Consider the following 19,581-nt stretch of genomic DNA (forward strand, 5'->3'; position numbering starts at 1 on the left):
ATTAGTTCCTTCTCTTTGTTAATTATCTCCAATTTATTGCTTGTTTGTACATAGCTGTGAGCATGCTGTGTCCCTCATTAGAGTTTCTTGAAAGCGGGCATTGGTTTTTTTCTTTGTTTTGTCTTGTTTTTGATGGGGAGTTTTTATTTGTTTCCTTTTTTGTTTTGTTTTGTCTTTCTTTGTATCACCAAAGCAGAGTACAGTTGACTTGACATGCTAGTCACTGGGCTGGTTGCTGGGGATATAAACACAAAAACAATATCTCTAATCCTAAAGGGGTTTATAGTCTATCAGGAGAGACAACATGTACATAAAGAAGTATACAAAAATGTTATACAGAGCTATATGGAAGAGCAAGATGCTAGTAGGTGGGGATGATTAAGAAAGGCTTCATGTTATTCCTTGTAGCTAAGATGACTAAGGAAGACTTCATGGCAGCTAGGGGTTGGAGTCAGAAATACCTGAGTTAAAATCAGGTCACAGACACTTACTATGTGATCCTAGGCAAGTCCTTTAACCTCTGTTTGCCTCGATTTCCTCATCTGTAAAATGGAGCTAATGATAGCACCTGCCTTGCATAGATGTTGTGAGGATCAAATGAAATAATAATTGCCAAGTAATTAGTGTATTGCCTAACACATTAATGAATTATATATAAAATATATATTATATTATACATATATATAATAATTATTATTGTTATCCTGGAAGAAGTGATACCTGAAGAAAATAATTTTAAAATGTAGTCTTTAAAAAAAGATAATTGTAAAAATAATTTTATTTTTTGAAACGCTTTCTAACAGTGCTCTAATTGAAGAAGAAATGAACTGATTCTATAAACTTCTTTGATTTATATTGTCGAAAGTTCTTCTACTAAATCAATATCTTTTACTAAAAAATGAAAAGCTTTGTGTGTGAGGTGATGCTTGAGCATCGAAGGAAACTACGGATTCCAAAAGGCAGAAGTAAGAGAGGAATGTTCCAGAAATAGCGTGTGCAAGGGTGGCAGATGGAGAGTTGGGAGGGGTGGAAAGATTTGAAGTCAAATGAGCTCTATATGAATCTTAGCTCTATCACTTCATAGCTTTGTGATCTTGGACAAGCTCTCTCACACCTTTGATTTGCTCTTTTATAAAATTAGGGGATTTAAACAATTAATTAATTGAATAATTAATTAGGGCCTTAGAGTCACTTCTACATCTCAATTTAATAATGATTATTCCTGGAACAATTGTTTCCTTTCCTGGAAAATGAGGCAGTAATATCTCTAGTCATTCTTCTTTTCCTTCCACCATGACCCATGTGTGTTTCACATGGCTATAATCAGGATATATAAGGCAATGGCTGTAAATGTGATAGAGATACTACATGGATACTACATGTTGTAATAATTATTTTATAAAATCCTAGTATGGTTTGGAATACAGCACTAAATCCCAGCAATCAGGAGGGTGAAAGAACTAGAGAACTGGTTCTGCTCTGAATTTTTGGTCCTTCCAATGTCCTATGACCTCTCTGGGGAGGAAGGGAAAGATGACCATCAATCCTCCATCCTACCTCCAAAGAAGGACAAATTTACATGCTGTTTTATCTCATCTTGTTACTGTTGTCTCCATTGACCTTAGGGCCCTAAGGGTTGCCATGTGGAAGTATGGCGTCAATGAGTCTGGCAGTGGTAGACTCTCAAGTTGTTACTTACTACCTAGTTATCATGGTTTTGGTTTTTTTAATGCTTTAAGGTTTGCAAAATACTTTACATAAGTTATTTCATTCAATCCTCACTACGACCCTTGGAGGTAGATGCTGTTACCCTCATTTTACAGATGAGGAAACTGAGGTACAAAAGGATTAACTGATTTGTCCAAGGTCAAACAAGTCCTAAATGTCTGAGGTAAGATTCAAACTGGAGTCTTCCTGACTCCAAGTTCAGTACTCTATACACTGTACCATCTAGAATATGCTTGTCCTCAGAAGGAAGAGCAAGGAATGAGGAGTGGAATTGATAGGAGACAGATTTCAAGTTCAATGTAAGGGAAAATTCCTAATAACGAGAGCAGAGTAAGCCTGCAGATGAAGGGTGATACAATGAGTTTCCCCTCACTTGATATCTTTAGGCAAAGGCAGGATGACCATTGATAGGGGAAATTTCTGTTAAGATACAAGTTGAACCTTCAAGGATACTTCCAGTTCTCTCTTTTTCATTTTTTTTCCTTTTTTAAAAATAAACTTAAACATTTCAACATAAAACAAAGAACAGGAGACAGAGATGAGGAGAGAAAGTATTTCAGGCATAGGGGACAGTCAGAGAAAATGCTCAGATCCAAGAGATGAAGGTCTTGTTCACAGAACAGTCAGGCGGTCAGTGTCACTGGATCAAAGAGTATGGTGGTGGTGAGTGAGGCGTAAGGAGATAGAAAAGATAGGGGTTGGGGGAAAGGTTATGGAGGGGTTTGAACATTAGAAAGCAGACACCATAACTAATAAACATAGCACAGAAAGGAAGGGCACATGGAATTACCCACAAATTTTTTTGCTGATGATAGTTTATGGTACTATAGGTTTAAGTTTTACAAAGCACTTTCCTCCCAACAACCTGGGATATAAGTATCACGAATATTAATGTTATCAGGGAAACTGAGGCTCTGAGAAGATGAAGTAGTTTGCCACAAGTAACCAAATTAAGCATCAGAGCCAGATCTTTTGACTCTACTTCCTTGGAGTACAACACTTTCAATTGCTCCAAAGTACTTCTCAAGCAAAGATTCCTCACCTTTTTTAATGTCTTGAAGCGCTTTGGCAGTCTGGTGAAACCTATTAAATTCCCCCCCAAGAATAATGTGGGTTTTTGGAATTTTTTTTTATTTTAAACTTCAATACAAAATGAATAAAGAAAAGAATCGCCATGCACACAGCAGAGCATAAGATAGGATTCAATATGAAACAAAAAAACCAATAAATTTCCTTTCGATGTCTAGTCTATAATAAATACTGCACATTATTTTCAAAACTGCCTAGCTTTTCTTTGCTTCCTTGTTGGTTTTCTTTTGTACTCAGCTATGCACAGAATAATGTTTTTATATGAATGAAATAGAATATATATAGGATCGCACAGGGATCAATTACACTGAAATACAGTTATCAAAATATATTTTTAAAAATAACAAAACAAGTCCAAAGCCAGCACATAAGACTGCAAAGGGATCAATTATGTTGAAATACAGTTATCAAAATATATTTTTAAAAATAACAAAGCAAGTCCATGACCTCCCAGGTTAAGAATCCCCGTTCTACACGCTTACAAAAAGCAAAGCTCTTTGAGTAATGCTTAGGACAATATTTACCTGGCATTTCTCTTTGTCATTCAAGTCTAACCTCTAAATGCCCTTCCCTGTTGCTAGCACTGTGAAAACTATTGCGCCTATTGTCAGGAATATCCGGGCCAGTTCTGTCTGTCTCTCTCTCTGGTTAACTGGCCTTAAGCAAGGTTTTCTCTTTTTAACAAATTGCACTGGGATTTTCCAACAGATGAAGTCAGCGTGTTAGACAGTTTTGGCCCCGTGGTCCGATTGGTGGTGGAGACATCCGAATTTCAGGTGGAGATAGAGCTGATACCGGTGGTAGAGATCCTCAACCGTTGGTGCGAGAAAGCTCGGTGGCCTCGATGTTTTTCACGCTGGCCTTCTCGGGAGAAAGTACAATGTGTTAAGGTACCAGGGACTTATAAGTGCAGATTGAAGCATTTTTTTCACTTGATTTTTCTTGCTGCTTCCCCCACCCCCAGCATAATGTGGGAAAATATTTTGCATGACTTCATATGAATAAGGGATATCATAGTTCTTGCCTTCTCCATGGATGAAGAAGCTAATAGAGGGAGGAAAAGAATTCAGAACTGAAAGTAAAAAAATAAAATAAATACCAAAATTAAAAAGTGCCAATGGCTAGGGCAGGAAGGGCCTCTATAGAGCTCACTAGAGACTGGGTGACTATTAAAAGACCAGCTAATTACCTGAAGGACTGAGTTCTGATTTGCCATATGATGAAGGAACACCATAGGACTGAATGCACAGGATTCAAAGGAAATGATGAATATCCTTTGAACCTCATGTCCCTCCTGTTAGCTTCCTTTCCAGGAAGGGACAATTTTTGGGGTCCCTTTAATATAGGAAAGTCAGAATGATGATAATGATTCGAAAACTGACCTTGGAGCCAGGATACAGGTTCAGGTCTACCCTCTGACATAGGTTTGCTGTATGACGTTGGGCAAATCACTTAGCCTCTCAGTGCCCCCAAACAACTATCTGCGATTATAAATTATAGAGAAGGTGCCTCTACATGCATAGGTAAAGGGTGTTTCCTTATCTGAATTTCCTGTACCAATGAAATCACAATCCCTATTCCTAGCCCTTCAATATACAGTAACATACCTTATGTACACATTCCTTACATTTTGATCTCTTTGACAAGCTGGGAAATCCCCTCTTAGTTCTCCTTTCCCATCCTGAGACTTCCTTACCATCTTAGGGATGTGCTTGTTCTTCAGCTGATTGCATTTTTCCCCATTTCTCTCACCCTGCAGTCATTCGGGTTTAACCTGATGGCTCGCTCTAGTTATCACTGGCAATTGGGCTTCGACCGAGCTGAGTATATGCTGATGGAGGGGATAGATGATGATGGCGGATGCCGGAAGATATGTTACCAGGTCCTAAGACAGATGAAAGAGGACGTTTGGTGTCCTGGAAATAAACCTGTCATCACATCCCAGCATCTTCAGGTATATATGCCACACGAGGGTTTTGGAGAAGTCAGAGGGAGTGGAGGGGAGGAGGGGAGGTTCACTCTTTTATCTATTAGAATAGTTGGACTTGTTTAACTAAGATTCAAATATCCCTCTCCTCAGAAATTTTCTAATTTGTTCCCTATGACCCAACACCGCTCAAGAATTAACAGTTTAGTATAGTAGATAAAATGCTAGATGTGGAGTTAGAAAGATATAAGTTCAAAAACTATCTCAGATACTTCCTAGGTATGTAAACTTCTAAGCCTCGATTTTTTCATCAGTAAAATAAAGGTGGTAAGATGGAAAGGCTTTTTAGAGCCCTTTTAGTTCAGCTTTAAATCTATGATACTGAAAAAAATTACACAGAAGAGCTATAGTAGGGTAATGAGTTCAAAATGGGGGGCACCATGGCCTTCATAGGAAAACTGAAATAGGGATTTGGGGTCTAGAAAAGGAAAGAATTAAGGAATATATGTTAGCTCTCTTCAATTATTTACAGGTTTATGATGAGGAAGAAGCAAGTGGTGTATTGGAGAGAGCACCAGGAAGACCCAGTTTCAAGTCCCTGCTGGGACACACACTGATTGAATGAGCTAGAGCAAGTTACTTTAACCTTTCATTTTCCCAGGCAGGCAACTCTCTGAGATATGAATTCAACTGATTCATCCCCCTTCACCCTCCCCCCCCCCAAAAAAAGAAAATTAGATGAATTAATCTTGTTCTGCTTGGTCTCAGAAGGTAGAACAATTAGTATAGGAAATTGCAGAGAGGCAAATATTAGTAGATTCCAAGGAAAATTTTCCTGAAAATTTCAATTGTCCAAGAGCATAATCGGTACTGAGTTTCCTCTCACTGAAAATCTTCAAATGCAGTTGGATAACCACTTGTTGCCATTACTGTAGAACAGTTGTCAATCAAGGATGAGTTGAACTACATGGCCCCTGGCGTCTCATCTAATATTGAGACTCTGAGATTCACCTCAGCTCCCTACCAAGGAAGCACAGAAACCTTGCTAGGATTTCAGTTGAAATGATCCTCTAGGTTTACCATATTCCCCCCCACACCCCATCCAAACTTCAGTTTTGGGGGGTGTTGTCCCTTTCCCATGTATACTGGTCAGAGACTTCTGAATTAATGCACATATGTGTCACACAGACAAGATACACACTAGAAAATGCTGATATGATCATCTGAAACATCACTCACACCTATAAAATACCATCAGCACATTCTGATACCAATTCACTCTTAAGGATTTTTACTGGTTGTGCTACCTACCTCATCACCTACCCAAGCTCAACATCTCATTTGACTATATCTTTCTCATATCCCTCTGTCTCAATTTCTGGTCCAGTATATGACTGTTTGGCTATGTCACATTTAGTGAATTTCCATAATTTTAACAGGCCTCAAAATTCTAGTGGACTCTACCATCCCAGATGATTAGCTTTGGTTTTTATTCTTGACCATAGAAGGTCTGGTGATTTAGGAGAATGGTGGCATTTACTTATACACCTACAGAATCAATTGACAAACACTTGTTAATTGGCTATGTTAAGCTGGGAGCTGAAAATTAAGGAACCTAAGACTTCATCTCTGTTTGGTGGTTTCATGTCTACAAAAGTTCTTGGTCCATAATGTAAATGATCCTCTTAATGGTGGCTCAGAAGCTTTTAGGGCATATATTGTGTTTATAACCACAGCATCCTTTCAGTAGACTTCCTTTCCTGTCATGTTTTCCTTTTTCCCTTGATTAAGAATCACCTTTGTGCTTTTTAGACCCCCTTCTCTATTTTAATGATAACTATCATAACAAGATCCCCTGTGAATACACAACTTATTCTCCTAGCCCACAGGTCTGGTCCCTTAAAAGATAACCTGAAATGGTTTTGTGGGTTCAGGTTAGGTCTTTATTTTTTCACTCTCATTTGCCTTTCTATTAATCAAGCTTTTTCAGCCTTGAGTCCCAAAGAATTTAATTTGAAAAAAAATCCACCGTCATTTAATGTCATCTTAAATAATCTGCCTCACCCTCCTTTTCAGTCTCATTTTATATTGCTCCCCATTCTCTGTTCCAGTCAGAATGACCTGAGAGCTATTGTCCACCAATAACATTCCGTCTCCCATTACAAGGGGTATTCCCCCATATCTAGAATGCCTTACTTCAAACTTCCTTCAAAACCCAGTTCAAATGCTACCTCCTGACCTACATGAGGTCATCAGGGATCTTCCCCAGTAATTGGCATTATCTCTCTTTTGAAATTACCTTCTCTTACTATGGTATACATACTTTGTATTCACTTGTGAACATGGTAAATCTTCAGGAGAATGTGATTTCTTTGAGGCAGGAGGAGTTTCATCTTTCTATCTCCAGGGCCTTGCTCATAGTAGGTGCTTTAAAATACCACCTGAATGAATTCAGGAATATGACAGTTATGGCCTTCAGAACATTCAAATATACATCTTCAATTCAGCAATTAATATGTTTGATTCCCTTCTCCTTTCTACAGATTATATTGTTTTGGACTTGTGAAAAGTACCCACGTTCCAAAGACTGGCGTATCTTCAGAAAAGCCTTCTTGCGCCTGGTCCGTAAACTATACAAGTGTGTAAACCAGCACTACCTGAAACACTTTTTCATCAAGGGTACCAACATGCTTCAGTATGCCAGCAGAAATGAGTTGGAGGTCGTGTCCCAAAAGCTGGCCCTTTTCCTAAAGAACCCAGTACTTCAAGAAGACTGAGAGCTGGAAATTGTCTCCAAGGCTTCTGGGGCAATTCCCCTTGGCCTTTCCTGACTTCTCCTTTGATGACCACCATGCTAGTGGAAGTTAGGACTCTCACCACCTGCCATGGTTCTGACAAGACAAAGGAGACATGAACCAAGAGCATTTCAAACTATATCCTACAATGCCCTACCCATATCCTATGTGATTTGGGTTGTTTCACTTTTAAACTACCTCACTTGGGAGCTGAGCCTGTCCAAGTTACAGATTGTGAACTGTTGATAGTTCCATGTTTATTTTCCTCTGATCAGACTCCTTACTGTCTATTAGAGAGGAGAGAGGAGACTGGAGCTCCTAGTACTGGAAATGATCATGATGATCTGGTGTACACCCACATCACTGACCCAAGAATGCCTTTTTTTTTTCCATTTGTAAAATGGAAGTATTAATGCCAGCTTCACCAAGGTATTGTGAGGCTACTTGCCCTTTCAGATGAAAGGCACTTGATCAAAACAAAGTGTTATTAGGAGTGAATCTGCATCTAGGATGGAGAGCCTGCCTATATCATTGATTAAAAAAATAGGTTTAATTGCTAACTGCATTAGTATTTCACTGGATGTTCTCATTACTCTCCTAATTACTATGTTTCACATGGGTCCTTTTGGGCTGCTTGGTTGGTTTGGCTGGTTGATGGCCTGAAGGTAGGTCAATAGAAGATCATTGGGATGACTGGGTGTGGTCACTGGTTACTATTACTCAAGGCCATTGCCTCCGATGTGATTCATGATGTAACTTCTTACTCATGAACTGTTCACACAGATACCAACTACTGCTATAGAGACCACCACTGCTCAGAGCTGGCTTGAAGGGCTTGATATAAGGCAAAGAGCATTGACTAGATTCCAAAGGTTGGGGTTCAAATCACACGTTGGGCCTTGGGAAAGTCACTTATCACATGTGCAACTTTGAGAAACTCATTTAATCTCCATCAACTTCAGGGTCTAAATCTGTAAACTAGGGAGTTTGGAGTAAATGTCTCTCAGTCCCTTCCATATCTACAGATTCTATGATCCTACATACTTGTCACTCAATTATAAATGTTTGTTGATTGACTGAAAACTTGGCTGAAGACCAAAAAGCAGCTTTGATTTTAAATGTCATTACAATCAACAGGAAACCAAACATCCTAAGACTACAATGATTGAACCAGAAATTCCCAAATCTTCAACCAAAAGCAATGACATTCAACCCTTTCCCCAAACATGAATCTCATCTCCAATATCCCCAATGAGTTATTCAGAGCCCTCTAGATTCAAAGGAATTTATTACTTTGAAGGCAACCCATTTCAATTTTGAGCATCACTAACTGTGATGAAGCTTTTCCCCTACGTTAAGTTGAAATCAGTCTCCTTGAAATATTCACCCAGTGCTTCTAGTTCTGCCCACTGGGAGCAAGTAAATAATGAGATAATTGTTGGGAATTGAGTGAACCACACTGATTCCATTTGAGATTCAATTCTGGTTCTAGCTTAGTTCCTTTTCTATTCAATTATGGGTCTAGTCCAATTTCTGTCTTGTGAGAAAACTTTATTCAATTACGGGAATTGTGAGAAAACTTCAATGCATTGTTTGAACCTAGTCTTGAGGGGCTGAGAAACTGGACCACCTCTACCTGTTGCTGAGAGACCCTTAACCAAGAACCTGGATTGTGCTGACCAGAAACCCAGTCAGATTCAAAGATTAATGCAAGAAGGTTTTGTGGGTTTTTCCACAATTATATAATTCAAGCAACCCATATGTCTTCTCTGGAAACTGGCTCCATACTGGTCAATCAGTTATTGTTTCCATGTTCCCTTGATTGAATGCAGACACTTGGGGGAGTAGGACATCTCTTTTTCTGATTTCAGAGAATTGTAACTATTCACTCCCTCCTAACTTGGAAAGTCCCTAATCTTTCTTCCAATTAGAAATCAGATCACCTAATCTTGCATCCTGGTTTATATCCTGTTAATTGTTTTCTTTTAATGCATAAAAATCTGTCTCCCCCTGTATTCAAGGTCCAGTGCCAAGTTGTATGATTGACATGCATTACCTAATAAATAGATAATACTCAGATGCTATCATTATTTCCTTAGTTATTTCATCTTTAACCCATTACAATAAGCCTAATCCTTTATCCACATGAAAATCCTAACATTTAAAATACATGAAAATGTATAAATCTTAAACATTTGAAAAATATGATCATGCCCTGCCCCCTAGGCTTCTCTATTCTAGGCTAAACCTGTGTCCCCCTCATTTCCACAATAAAATATTTGAGTGCCGATTTTGTACATAATATGATGATAAGTATTCAAAGGGATCCAAATAAATATAAAATGGACTTTGATGGCAAGGAATGTATAATCTAGTTCTGAAAATAAGATATATGCACATGAAAATATAAATGAAAAGTTTAGGTAATATAGAGTAGATGCCAATGAATAGGAATCAGAGGAGCACAACATCACAGCTGTAGGTAAGGGAAGCCTCCTTAGAAGAGGAGAAATCTGGCTGAGTTTGGAAGGATAGGTCATAGAGGAAAGGGAGAACATTCTGAAGTGGGGGGAAAATATGAGCAAAGACTTGGAGATGGGGAAATGAAAGATATATTCAGGGCATACATAGTGTGTAGACTAGTTTGTCTAGAGTAGAAGGTTCATCTAAGTAATAGATGATAAAAATTGAAGGTATAAGTTGGGAGCAAACTATGAACAAGCCAAAGAACTTGGGCTTTGTCCTGTAGGTATTGGGGGGGGGAGGGGTCCTTGGAGGCACTAGGCAGCAGTGGCTAGGCTACAGAATTCATGTAGGGAGGTAGCAGGTGCTAGTTAGCCCAGTGCTATAATGGTGTTTCTCTTATGGCACTGTACATATGCATTAGCACTTAAAAGGTTAGAGTACCATGCCCTGGTAGTCTTTAGAATAGTTCACAGCCAAGAGCAATCTCTGGGAGGGGTCCAGGCCCCAGGATTAATCATACAATGATTACCTCCTCCCACTGAAAACTTTTTTTTTTTGCTAGTGAAATATGGTCAAAATTGAATATCAAGAGTTACATTAAAGAGGAACAAATCCTAAGAATAAATGGGTCACCTTAGCATGGGGGAGAGAGAAATAGGTGAAAGGAAAAAGAAGTCTTTTGGTGGTCACTAAGACATAAAATAACTTTGGCATAGGATCATAGGATCAGCAAGGGACCTTAGAGATCATCTCACTATATAAATTATATATTATGATTATATTATACATTACATAAATTATACACTATGTAAGTTTTATAGAAATCATAATAAAAATATAATTATATAAATATAGTTTTATATAATACATATAAATTATAAGTTATATAAATATATTATATATAAATAAGAAAATTATATAAATTAATTATAGGAATTAAATATAATTATATATTATACAAATATGTATTTATCAAAAATATATTTATCATATCTCATACATAAACTAAAACCCTGAGGAAGGAAGTGACTTTTTTGGATCATAGAAACAAGTAATGAGACAAACAGGATTTGACCCTAAATTGCCTTAGTGCTCTTTCCACAAGGGCCCCTCACATGGTACTAACAGCTGTGGTTACACCTGTGTTTATACCACAAATATATGCATCAGAGAAAAACCTAAATAAGCACAGAACAAGGAACCAATACAGTCACACTAAGATTCCACAGTTGGTGGTGGCTTGTAGATTAGCAGGGATTGTGAGCCAATAGAAGCATACTTGGGTACCTGAGTAGAGAAACTAGAAAGTAGATTTGATGATTTGTCTTGGCATAGTGGCTAGAGAGCTGGTCTTGAAACAATAAAGAACCGGGCTCAAATCCTGTCTTTAACATCTACTAGCCATCTGCCTTTAGACAAATCTCAGTGTACTAGGCAAATTTCTAAGGCTCTAAAGGGCCATACTACATTGGTAAAGAAAGTTCCTGGGGGCAATTATGTGGCACAATAGGAAGTCAGTAGGACTTGAGTTCAGATCTGGCCTCAGACACTTACTCCTTGTGTAACCATGAGCAAGTCACTTAACCCCAACTGCCTCCAAAGAAAAGAGGGGAGGGAGAAAGGAAAGAGAGAAGAAAGAAAGAAAGAAGAAAGGAAGGAAGGAAGGAAGGAAGGAAGGAAGGAAGGAAGGAAGGAAGGAAGGAAGGAAGGAAGGAAACAAAGAAAAAAACAAAGAAAGTAATAGAAAGAAAAAAAATTCCTCATTGGGAGTTCCTATGTCAATGAATTCACAGGTCCAGTTTTCATCTTCACAAGATATAAATTGAGGGGAAAGTTTGCTCCAGTCAACTGTTACTGTACTTGAGATGAACTTGAGATGGAGTGAGGAAAATCCAGGGTTTGGGGTCAGAGGACCTCAACTGAAAATCCTTTCTCACCTATGCAAACCTTCTTCAAGTCAGTTCCCTTTTGTGTATCTGTTTCTTCATCTAAAAAATGAAGGGATTGGATTAGATCTCAAAGGTCTCTTTAAATTCTATTAATCTATGGATTGAGCATATAAAAGAGATCCAGATAAAGTTCTGTGAGTCACTCAGTTATGGAGAGATGACCGCAGAGGTTCCATAAGGAAGAGTGGTTGAGGAACACAGATTCTTGTCATGGTGTTGATAGACTTGTATAAGCTTTAGCAAGTCATTTCCCTTCTCTCCCCTGGCCCCCTTTTGAAGAGGCTATCAGGGTTAAGTGACTTGCCAAGGGTCATACAGGTAGCATCTGAGGTCAGATTTGAACTCAGGTCCTCCTAACTCCAGGGCTGATGCTCTATCCCCTGTACCATTTAGCTTCCCCTATTTCCCCTTTCCAGGCTTCAGGAAAAATTATTGAAGGCACACTTAGCCAGACTATATGAATATAAGGCACCAGGTCTGGACAAATTACCTAAGAATAGACAGACAAGAGTTGGTGGGAGAAAAGATATTGGCATGGGGGAGGAATATCCGGAAAAGACAACCAAAATGGGCAGAAGACTGGAAACCATGACATCCTAAAGATCAACTGAAGGAGGGGGGGATAACTGAGGCAGTTAGGCAGCACAGTGGGTTGAGTACTGCACATGGAGTCAGGAAGATCTTAGTTCAAATCTGGCCTCAGGCATTTTCTAGCTATTTGAGTCTGGGCAAGTCATTTAATCCCTTTCAGACTCAGGTTTCTCATCTGTAAAACAGAAATAATAATAGCACCTACTTCCTAGCACTGTTGTGGAGATAAAATGAGATAATGCTTTTAAAGTGCTTTATAAAGTGCTATATAAATGCTAGCTCTTCTTGTATGATTTGCAAGATCCCTTTAAGCTCTAAGACTTGTAAGTATAAAGAGCTACATTCGTGTAATATCTTATTACTATTAAAATACTGGGAGCACTTCCTTGTCAGATATCACCATCAATTACAATTACCCTGTGCATATAAGGCACAGTGTTCAACTGTATGAGTCAGGTCACTGAGTTCTTTGCCCTCTTTATCCTCTTGCTGGCCTCATTTGGCTAGATGTGCTCTGCTTGGCACTAAGGGGCAAAACGAGACATGATGGATAGATATTGCAAAGAAGAAAATCCAGGTCCCCTTCACTCAATGCCTTCAAGCAAAGGCAGTGTTTGACTCAAGTACAGACTGGACTATATCTAGCATATCTATCTTATCAGTGGGCTTGGAATCAGGACAACATGAATTTGTATCCTGCCTTGGCCATTTCCTATCTGTATGAATCTGGGCAAGTCACTTCTACCCTGTCTCATCTTCAGTAAAATGAAGTGATTGGACATGACAGATTCAGATCTGGGATCCTCTGAGACTCTAAGGACCCTTCCAGCTCTCAGATTCTGTGACTCTCACTAGAAGACTGTGCCAACAAGTCCAGATTCACATGTTTGATCCTATAGGCAATAGTTGAGCTTTTTCTTGTTCTGAAACCACAAACTTGGAACTCCGGGCATCCATCTTGATTTGTAGCAAACATTGCCATTGGTTTAAAAAAAAGAAAGAAAGAAAAGAAAGCATGGTCAGGAGAAAGAGTATATGGTTGGATCTGCAAAAACCTCAAGGGTAAAACAAGAAGAACCTGTATGTTCTAAAATATTTATAGCAGCTCTCTTGGTGGTGGCAAAGAATTGGAAACTACAGGAATGCCCATCAATTGGGAAATGACTGAAAAAGTTGTGGTATATGATCATGATGTAATACTACTGTGCCAGAAGAAATGAAAAGCTCAATAATCATAGAAAAGCATGTGTAGACTTGCACAAAATAATGATGCATATGGTAACAGCAATATTGTTTTAAGAATGAACAATAAATCATTTTGACTATTATAAACCTGCATCCAGAGAAAGAACTGCTAAATAGAAGTATGTATGGAATGGTTTTAGATGCATGCATATATGTATACACAGACACACACATACATATTTGTGTCTAATGGCAGCCATTTTAGGGCAGGAAGGGAAGGGAAGAAAAAAGGGGGGGAAAGTTACATGATAATTTTATTATGTATTTAAAAGGAATGCCAGTTGTACATTATAGATTTGCAGTTTCATGAGCAATCACCTTTGTTATTATGTTATGTTATGGAAATGCTTGTTTTATTTCTTAAGTTCAGAACAAAATAAAATTTTTAAAAAGAAAAAATAAAACAATTTTCTCTCAAAAAAAAAAAAAACTCAAGGAAAAAACTTAGAAGATGAGAGAGGACAGAATAGAGGGAGCCAGGGCTTCTCAACCTCAGGTTCATGAATTTTTTAAAAAATGATTTATTTCAATCTAATTGGTTGCCTTTGTATTGCTATGGATTTTCTTTTATGCACCTAAAAAACATTATTGCAAGAGGGGGTCCATAGGCTTCACCAGACTGGCCAAGGGGTCTATGACACCAAAAAGTTACAAACCCTAGCTAAAGGGGACAGCTTTGACAAGGAAGATGGTCCCTTCACCCTCTGAAACCAGAGAGAGGGATAGGATAGACAAAGTTAGTACAAAACATAATCTGTTCATATGGAGGAGGAGAATGAAAGAGGTCATTCTGGACAAGAGAAGAGATGAACCATTTTATTTCATGAAATCTGGGAATTTTTCCTCTTCCCTAATTAATCCCCATTATTTTCTCCTGTTTTCTGAATGGCTGATGACCCATGACTTCTTTGAGGTTGAAAGGTGTTTCCTTACTGAGAATTACCCATGTCAATGGAATGAGATCCCATCCAAATATGTTACTGTTCATTCTTGACTGGGTTAAAGAATTTCATTCTACTGGGTGCATTTCCCGCACATCAGTATCATCCTTTCCATAACACTGATGCAAATAGCAGGCATTTAATTTATGCTTGATGAATTGAATAAGAAAAACAACCCAAAATCTCAAAAAGCAAACTTACCAGTGTCAGTAAAAGCATCTGTATATTCGAAAGGAGACGTGCTTCCCATGCATTTTATCCCAGTAGGTATGGAATCAGGAAAAAAGAGTCCCCACTCCCAGGAGAGGTGAACTCCCTTATTTTGTAAACAGGTCAAGCAGGACCGAGACTAAGCCACATGAAGCAATAAATCTGTCTTCTCCGAGAACTTACCTCCTACAGGTTCTCCCTGGGAGACCTCCAGGCCCTTAGGGGAAGAACCAGTTACCTTCCTAGCTCTTAGCAGCTTGGTAATAACTTGATGGGTAGCCATGGCATTGAGGCAAAGTAGGCTGAAGATAGTGTACTAGAAATAAGGAGACCAGAATTCTAAGTCTGCTACCAATTCACAGTGGGAACCTGGGAAAATTTTCTTTTACCTCTCAGGTCCCCAGACAGATCAAATCTCATCCTCCCAGATCTGTCAAAGTCAGAAGGTGAACAAATGAAACCCAAGGTCCCATCTGCTCTGGCATTCTATAATTCTTTGAAATACTGCATCTCCGTTCCTCGTGTCAAGGGCCTTTGCTAGCTATATTTCATCCCTTGGATATTTGAAATGGCATTAGTCTCTCTTCTGAGGGAGTACCTCTATCTTCATAAGACTCCTTTAGCTCCGGGGCCTGCTTTTAAAGACCAAAAGCAGAACAAGGAAGTCTGACACATGGGACAGTTTAAAGGGTAGAGAAAGAGTCAGAGGCTTCAAAAACCTCTGCTAGTAGGTGTAAGGAGGAGAAATAGTATGTTACTATGTTACTGCTTTACCCCTAGGAATCCACATGGCTAAAGCACCTAGGCAGCCAGGTAGCATAGTGGATAGAGCTCTGGACCTGGAGTCAGAAAGAACTGACAGCCTCAGCAAGTTAGTTCTGAGACTTTGGGCAAATCATCTAACTTCTGCCTGCCTCAGTTTCCTCAACTGTAGAAATGGAGATAATAGAGTGCCTACCTCCCAGGGTTGTTATGAGGATCAAATGAGTTAATAACTTGTAAAATGCTTAATCGCAGTGCCTGGTATATGTAGGTACTTCATACATGCTTCTTCATTCCTTCACTTCTGTGGTACAATATGAGGCAGTTTATCCCGGAGAGATGAAGATCCACTGCGCATCAGTGAGGGAAGGAGCTGTCCAAGGAATAGATTGATGATAACTTTCAAAAGGTGGCAGTGAAGGGGAGAGAACAGTCTTATGGGGTAGCACAGGGCTTTTAGAGGACTTAGGGGCACTGCCCTGAGAAGAAAGTATATCTCCACTCAATGTTGGTACCGTGAATAAGCTACCCATGACTCTATCCTAGTCATGGCTCTGATTAAAAGTGCTCTTTCTGTCTCCTCAAATTTCCCATACATCTTTTCTGGATATCTCCTTTGTACTTATCACAAATTCTATCACACTTACATGCATATCGTTTCCTCTCTATTAGATTTTTAAGTAGAATCTGGACATGTCAAAGAATGAATGCATATGTATTCATAAAGCATTGTGCCAAGCTCCAAACACTAAGAAAGTCTCCATCCCATGAAGCTGATATTCTAATAGAAAGAGACAATGTATACATACAGGGTGATACTGGCCAATGTCATAGGACACCCTTTTTGGTTTAACTTTAACATTTTGCTCCATCACTTTCCTAAGACTGTGGGGCTAGGAAGATTTTTGAATGGCACCTCAAGGCAGCTCCTGAGAAGCAAGTCAAAGAGCAGACTAAAGCATGTCTGGGGTCTGCCTAAAATCTCAGTCATCAGATCAGAGGGCCATAGGGTGGGAATTCTGAAGATAACAAAGTCACTCAAACATGGTTTCTGGTCGGGGCAGTAAGTGTGGTGTCTTATACATAGAATATACTTAGTAAATTTTTGTTGGATTGTGTGTATAGCTTGCTTTGTATATATCTGTTTACATGATGTCTTTCCCATTAGATTATATGCTCCTTGAGGGCAGGGACTGTCTTTTGCCTCTTTTTGTACCTCCGGCACTTATCACAATGTCTGTTATGTAGTGCACACTTAATAAATGTTGATTGATTGAATTGAACATATATTGGTTGGTCGGACCATTTCTTTCTTACTCTGAAAAACAGGCTTGGGAATGAGATTATCACTATATCATCTCTGAACAGCAGAGGGCAGTGGGATATTGCATATGAATGCCATCTGTCCAACGGTCAATTCTAGGCTAAAGTCTCGAAGTTGAGTCATGTAGTTTACTCCTAGTTTAGTTTGTAGCTATATTCCTAATGGGAAAAGAAGGGGGAAGCTATATTTTTTGGTTTTTCATATTTAAATATTCATCTTGTTTTATAGGGGTTTTTTGTTGTTTCATTCTTCTGGTCCACATTTCACAAAACCAAAGAAGTTCTAGGTGGAAGAGACCTAGAGGGTGGTCTAATACTATGAATAACTAACAAAATCCCTTCTCCAATATGCGTGAAAAGTGGCCATTGGACCTTTGCTTGAAGACCTCTAGTGAAGCAAAGCCCACTACCTCCTTATGTAGCCTGCAGTGGACAGAGCATCAGACCTGGAGCCAGGAAAACATGAGTACAGAATCTTGCCTTGGACACCTACTAGATGTACTGAACCCCTCTTTCTAGCTCAAAAATCATAATCAAATCTAAACTGCCATGACTCCTGCCAAGTGTGCTTCAGTCTTCTCTCCTGTGATTCCATTTGATAACTCTGTAACTTTACAAATCAAAATATCCCTCCTTGACCAACCTCCCATGTATACAGGAGTGTGTTGGAGCCAGCTCTGACCAGCTTGGACCAGCTCCTGAGAGCCAAAGTTTTCAATGTGAGCACTTACATTTCAAAATCTAACACCACAAATCAGGGCTTGATTGATTGTTGTTGATTGTCTAGTCTTAAGAAAGTGATGGAGGAAAATGTTAAAGTTAAACCAAAAAGGGTGTCCTATGACATTGGCCAATATCCCCCTGAATGTATGGTATGTTAGGTAGGGTATGTTAACCTAAGCAAGTCATATAACCTCTGCTTGCCTCAGTTTCTTCATCTGTAAAAAGGGGATAGTCACAGCACTTACTTCCCAGGGTTGTTGTGAGGAACAAAGGAGATAAAATTTGCAAAAGGCTTAGCACTGTGTCTGGCACAAAGTAAGTGTTATACAAGTGTTAGCTATAATTATTATCATCCTCATCATCTCAAACCTAAATCTGTCTCTTTGCAGCTTCCATTTTCTTCCATTTCTGGGGTCAATATAAATAAGTCATCTTTTTCCCTTCTAATATCAGGTCCCTCCTAAGGCTTTTCTTCTTCAAACTAAACACCCCCATTTCCTTTAGTGGAAGAACTGTTCTAGCCAGGACAGATCGGGATTGATCTCCTACTTCTGACAACCGTTAGGTGGGTGATCATGAAGGAGATCACTGGTCTGTAGGAGCTAAAATTCTTCCTCTGTAAAATGAAGATAATGAGCTTTCATTACGTACATCACAGGAGAGTCATGAAGAAAATGCTTTGAAAACTTTCAAGTACTATGCAAATGCAAGTTATGAAATGGCATGACTGCCACCATCATCATCCTAGTCATCCCCTACTAGTCTCTTTCCAGCTTATAAATGTCTTATCTAAAATATTCTACCCAGAACTGACTGTAATGTGCTAGATGTAATCTGACAAAGGCAGAAAACAGTGGACATTAACTTGTCTCCTTGTAGATACTAGGTTTTTAATGCAACCTAAGATCCCATCCACTTTTTCCCCCCATACTTCTTCTAGCAAATTTCTTTAATTATCTGTAACTGAAGCCCCAAGGCCCATTGGTAGAGGACTCTCTTCTCATTGGTAGAGATCAATGTCCCATACCTGCATAAGGGGCAAGAGTCTGGGCAGGCTTGGTGAAAGTAGGAGGGGAGAGAAATCTGGAGTTCTGGTAGTTGAATTGTGATCTTCACCCTCTGGATGAAGCAGGAAAGAGCATAATCCAGAAAGAAAGATTATCCCAGTCTGGTCATTTTTAAAGACACAAGGTAAGACATTTCTGAAGCCTGAGAATGGTATGGAAGGGCCAGATTTGAAGTGCAGAGGAAGATTCTAAAGGGTCTATGCCAGCCGCTGATTCCATACATTAAAACTGAAGGAGAACTTCTAAAAACCTGAGATGGAGCAATTGGGCTATTCAGATCTGTGGCTAGAAAAGAATTGAGTTAATATTAAGGAATACAAATAAACAAAGAATAATGAATGAAAAAACTATTAAATTGAGGGAGCAAATATTCTAAACAAAGTTCAGCTACAAGGAAGATGGAAAGACCTATAAATCCTAAGAGGGTGATGGTGGGGTAGATGGTAAATTTCAGAGATAGACTGAAAAATTTCAAGTCTTTCTTGGGAAAACAGCATAACTTGGCAGAAAGAGCACTGAATTGGAATTCTTCATTGGTATCATTTTCTCTTACTATGTGTATCCTCCAAGACAGGAAGACACCCACAATGTCCTCTTCTCTTTTTCCTCTGTCTCACTTGGTAATCTCTTCAGCTCCCATAGATGACATTATCACTCTATGCAAAGGATTCCCAGATCTATATATCCAGTCCTAGTTTTTCTCCTGCGCAACAGTTAGCTTTCACCAACCATCCTTAGGACAACTCAAACTGAAATTCCAATTGG

The 19,581-nt window shown here is 39.0% G+C and overlaps 1 protein-coding gene and 1 long non-coding RNA gene across 5 annotated transcripts in view; one reads left to right on the forward strand and one right to left on the reverse strand.

Annotated features, from left to right (window-relative positions):
- Positions 1 to 8,099, forward strand: part of MAB21L3 (mab-21 like 3) — a 40,809-nt gene extending 32,710 nt beyond the window's left edge. For all 3 annotated transcript variants that reach the window (XM_072644455.1, XM_072644457.1, XM_072644456.1), the window contains exons 5-7: positions 3,526 to 3,707; positions 4,577 to 4,771; positions 7,288 to 8,099. In XM_072644455.1, the coding sequence (XP_072500556.1) occupies positions 3,526 to 3,707; positions 4,577 to 4,771; positions 7,288 to 7,521 (611 nt within the window). In that variant the 3' untranslated portion in view covers positions 7,522 to 8,099. The remainder of the gene's footprint in view (positions 1 to 3,525; positions 3,708 to 4,576; positions 4,772 to 7,287) is intronic.
- On the reverse strand, positions 3,135 to 15,062 carry LOC140527493 (uncharacterized). 2 transcript variants are annotated; one of them, XR_011974814.1, is made up of 4 exons: positions 14,933 to 15,062; positions 7,068 to 7,185; positions 4,514 to 4,702; positions 3,135 to 3,678 (listed from the first exon to the last, which is right to left on the reverse strand). It is a non-coding gene; the product is annotated as an uncharacterized lncRNA (long non-coding RNA). The 2 variants fall into 2 exon arrangements; XR_011974815.1 differs by lacking the exon at positions 7,068 to 7,185.
- Between the last annotated feature and the right edge of the window lie 4,519 nt (positions 15,063 to 19,581).

This window comes from Notamacropus eugenii, chromosome 2, assembly GCF_028372415.1.
Source record: "Notamacropus eugenii isolate mMacEug1 chromosome 2, mMacEug1.pri_v2, whole genome shotgun sequence".
NCBI classification, from domain to species: Eukaryota; Metazoa; Chordata; class Mammalia; order Diprotodontia; family Macropodidae; genus Notamacropus; species Notamacropus eugenii.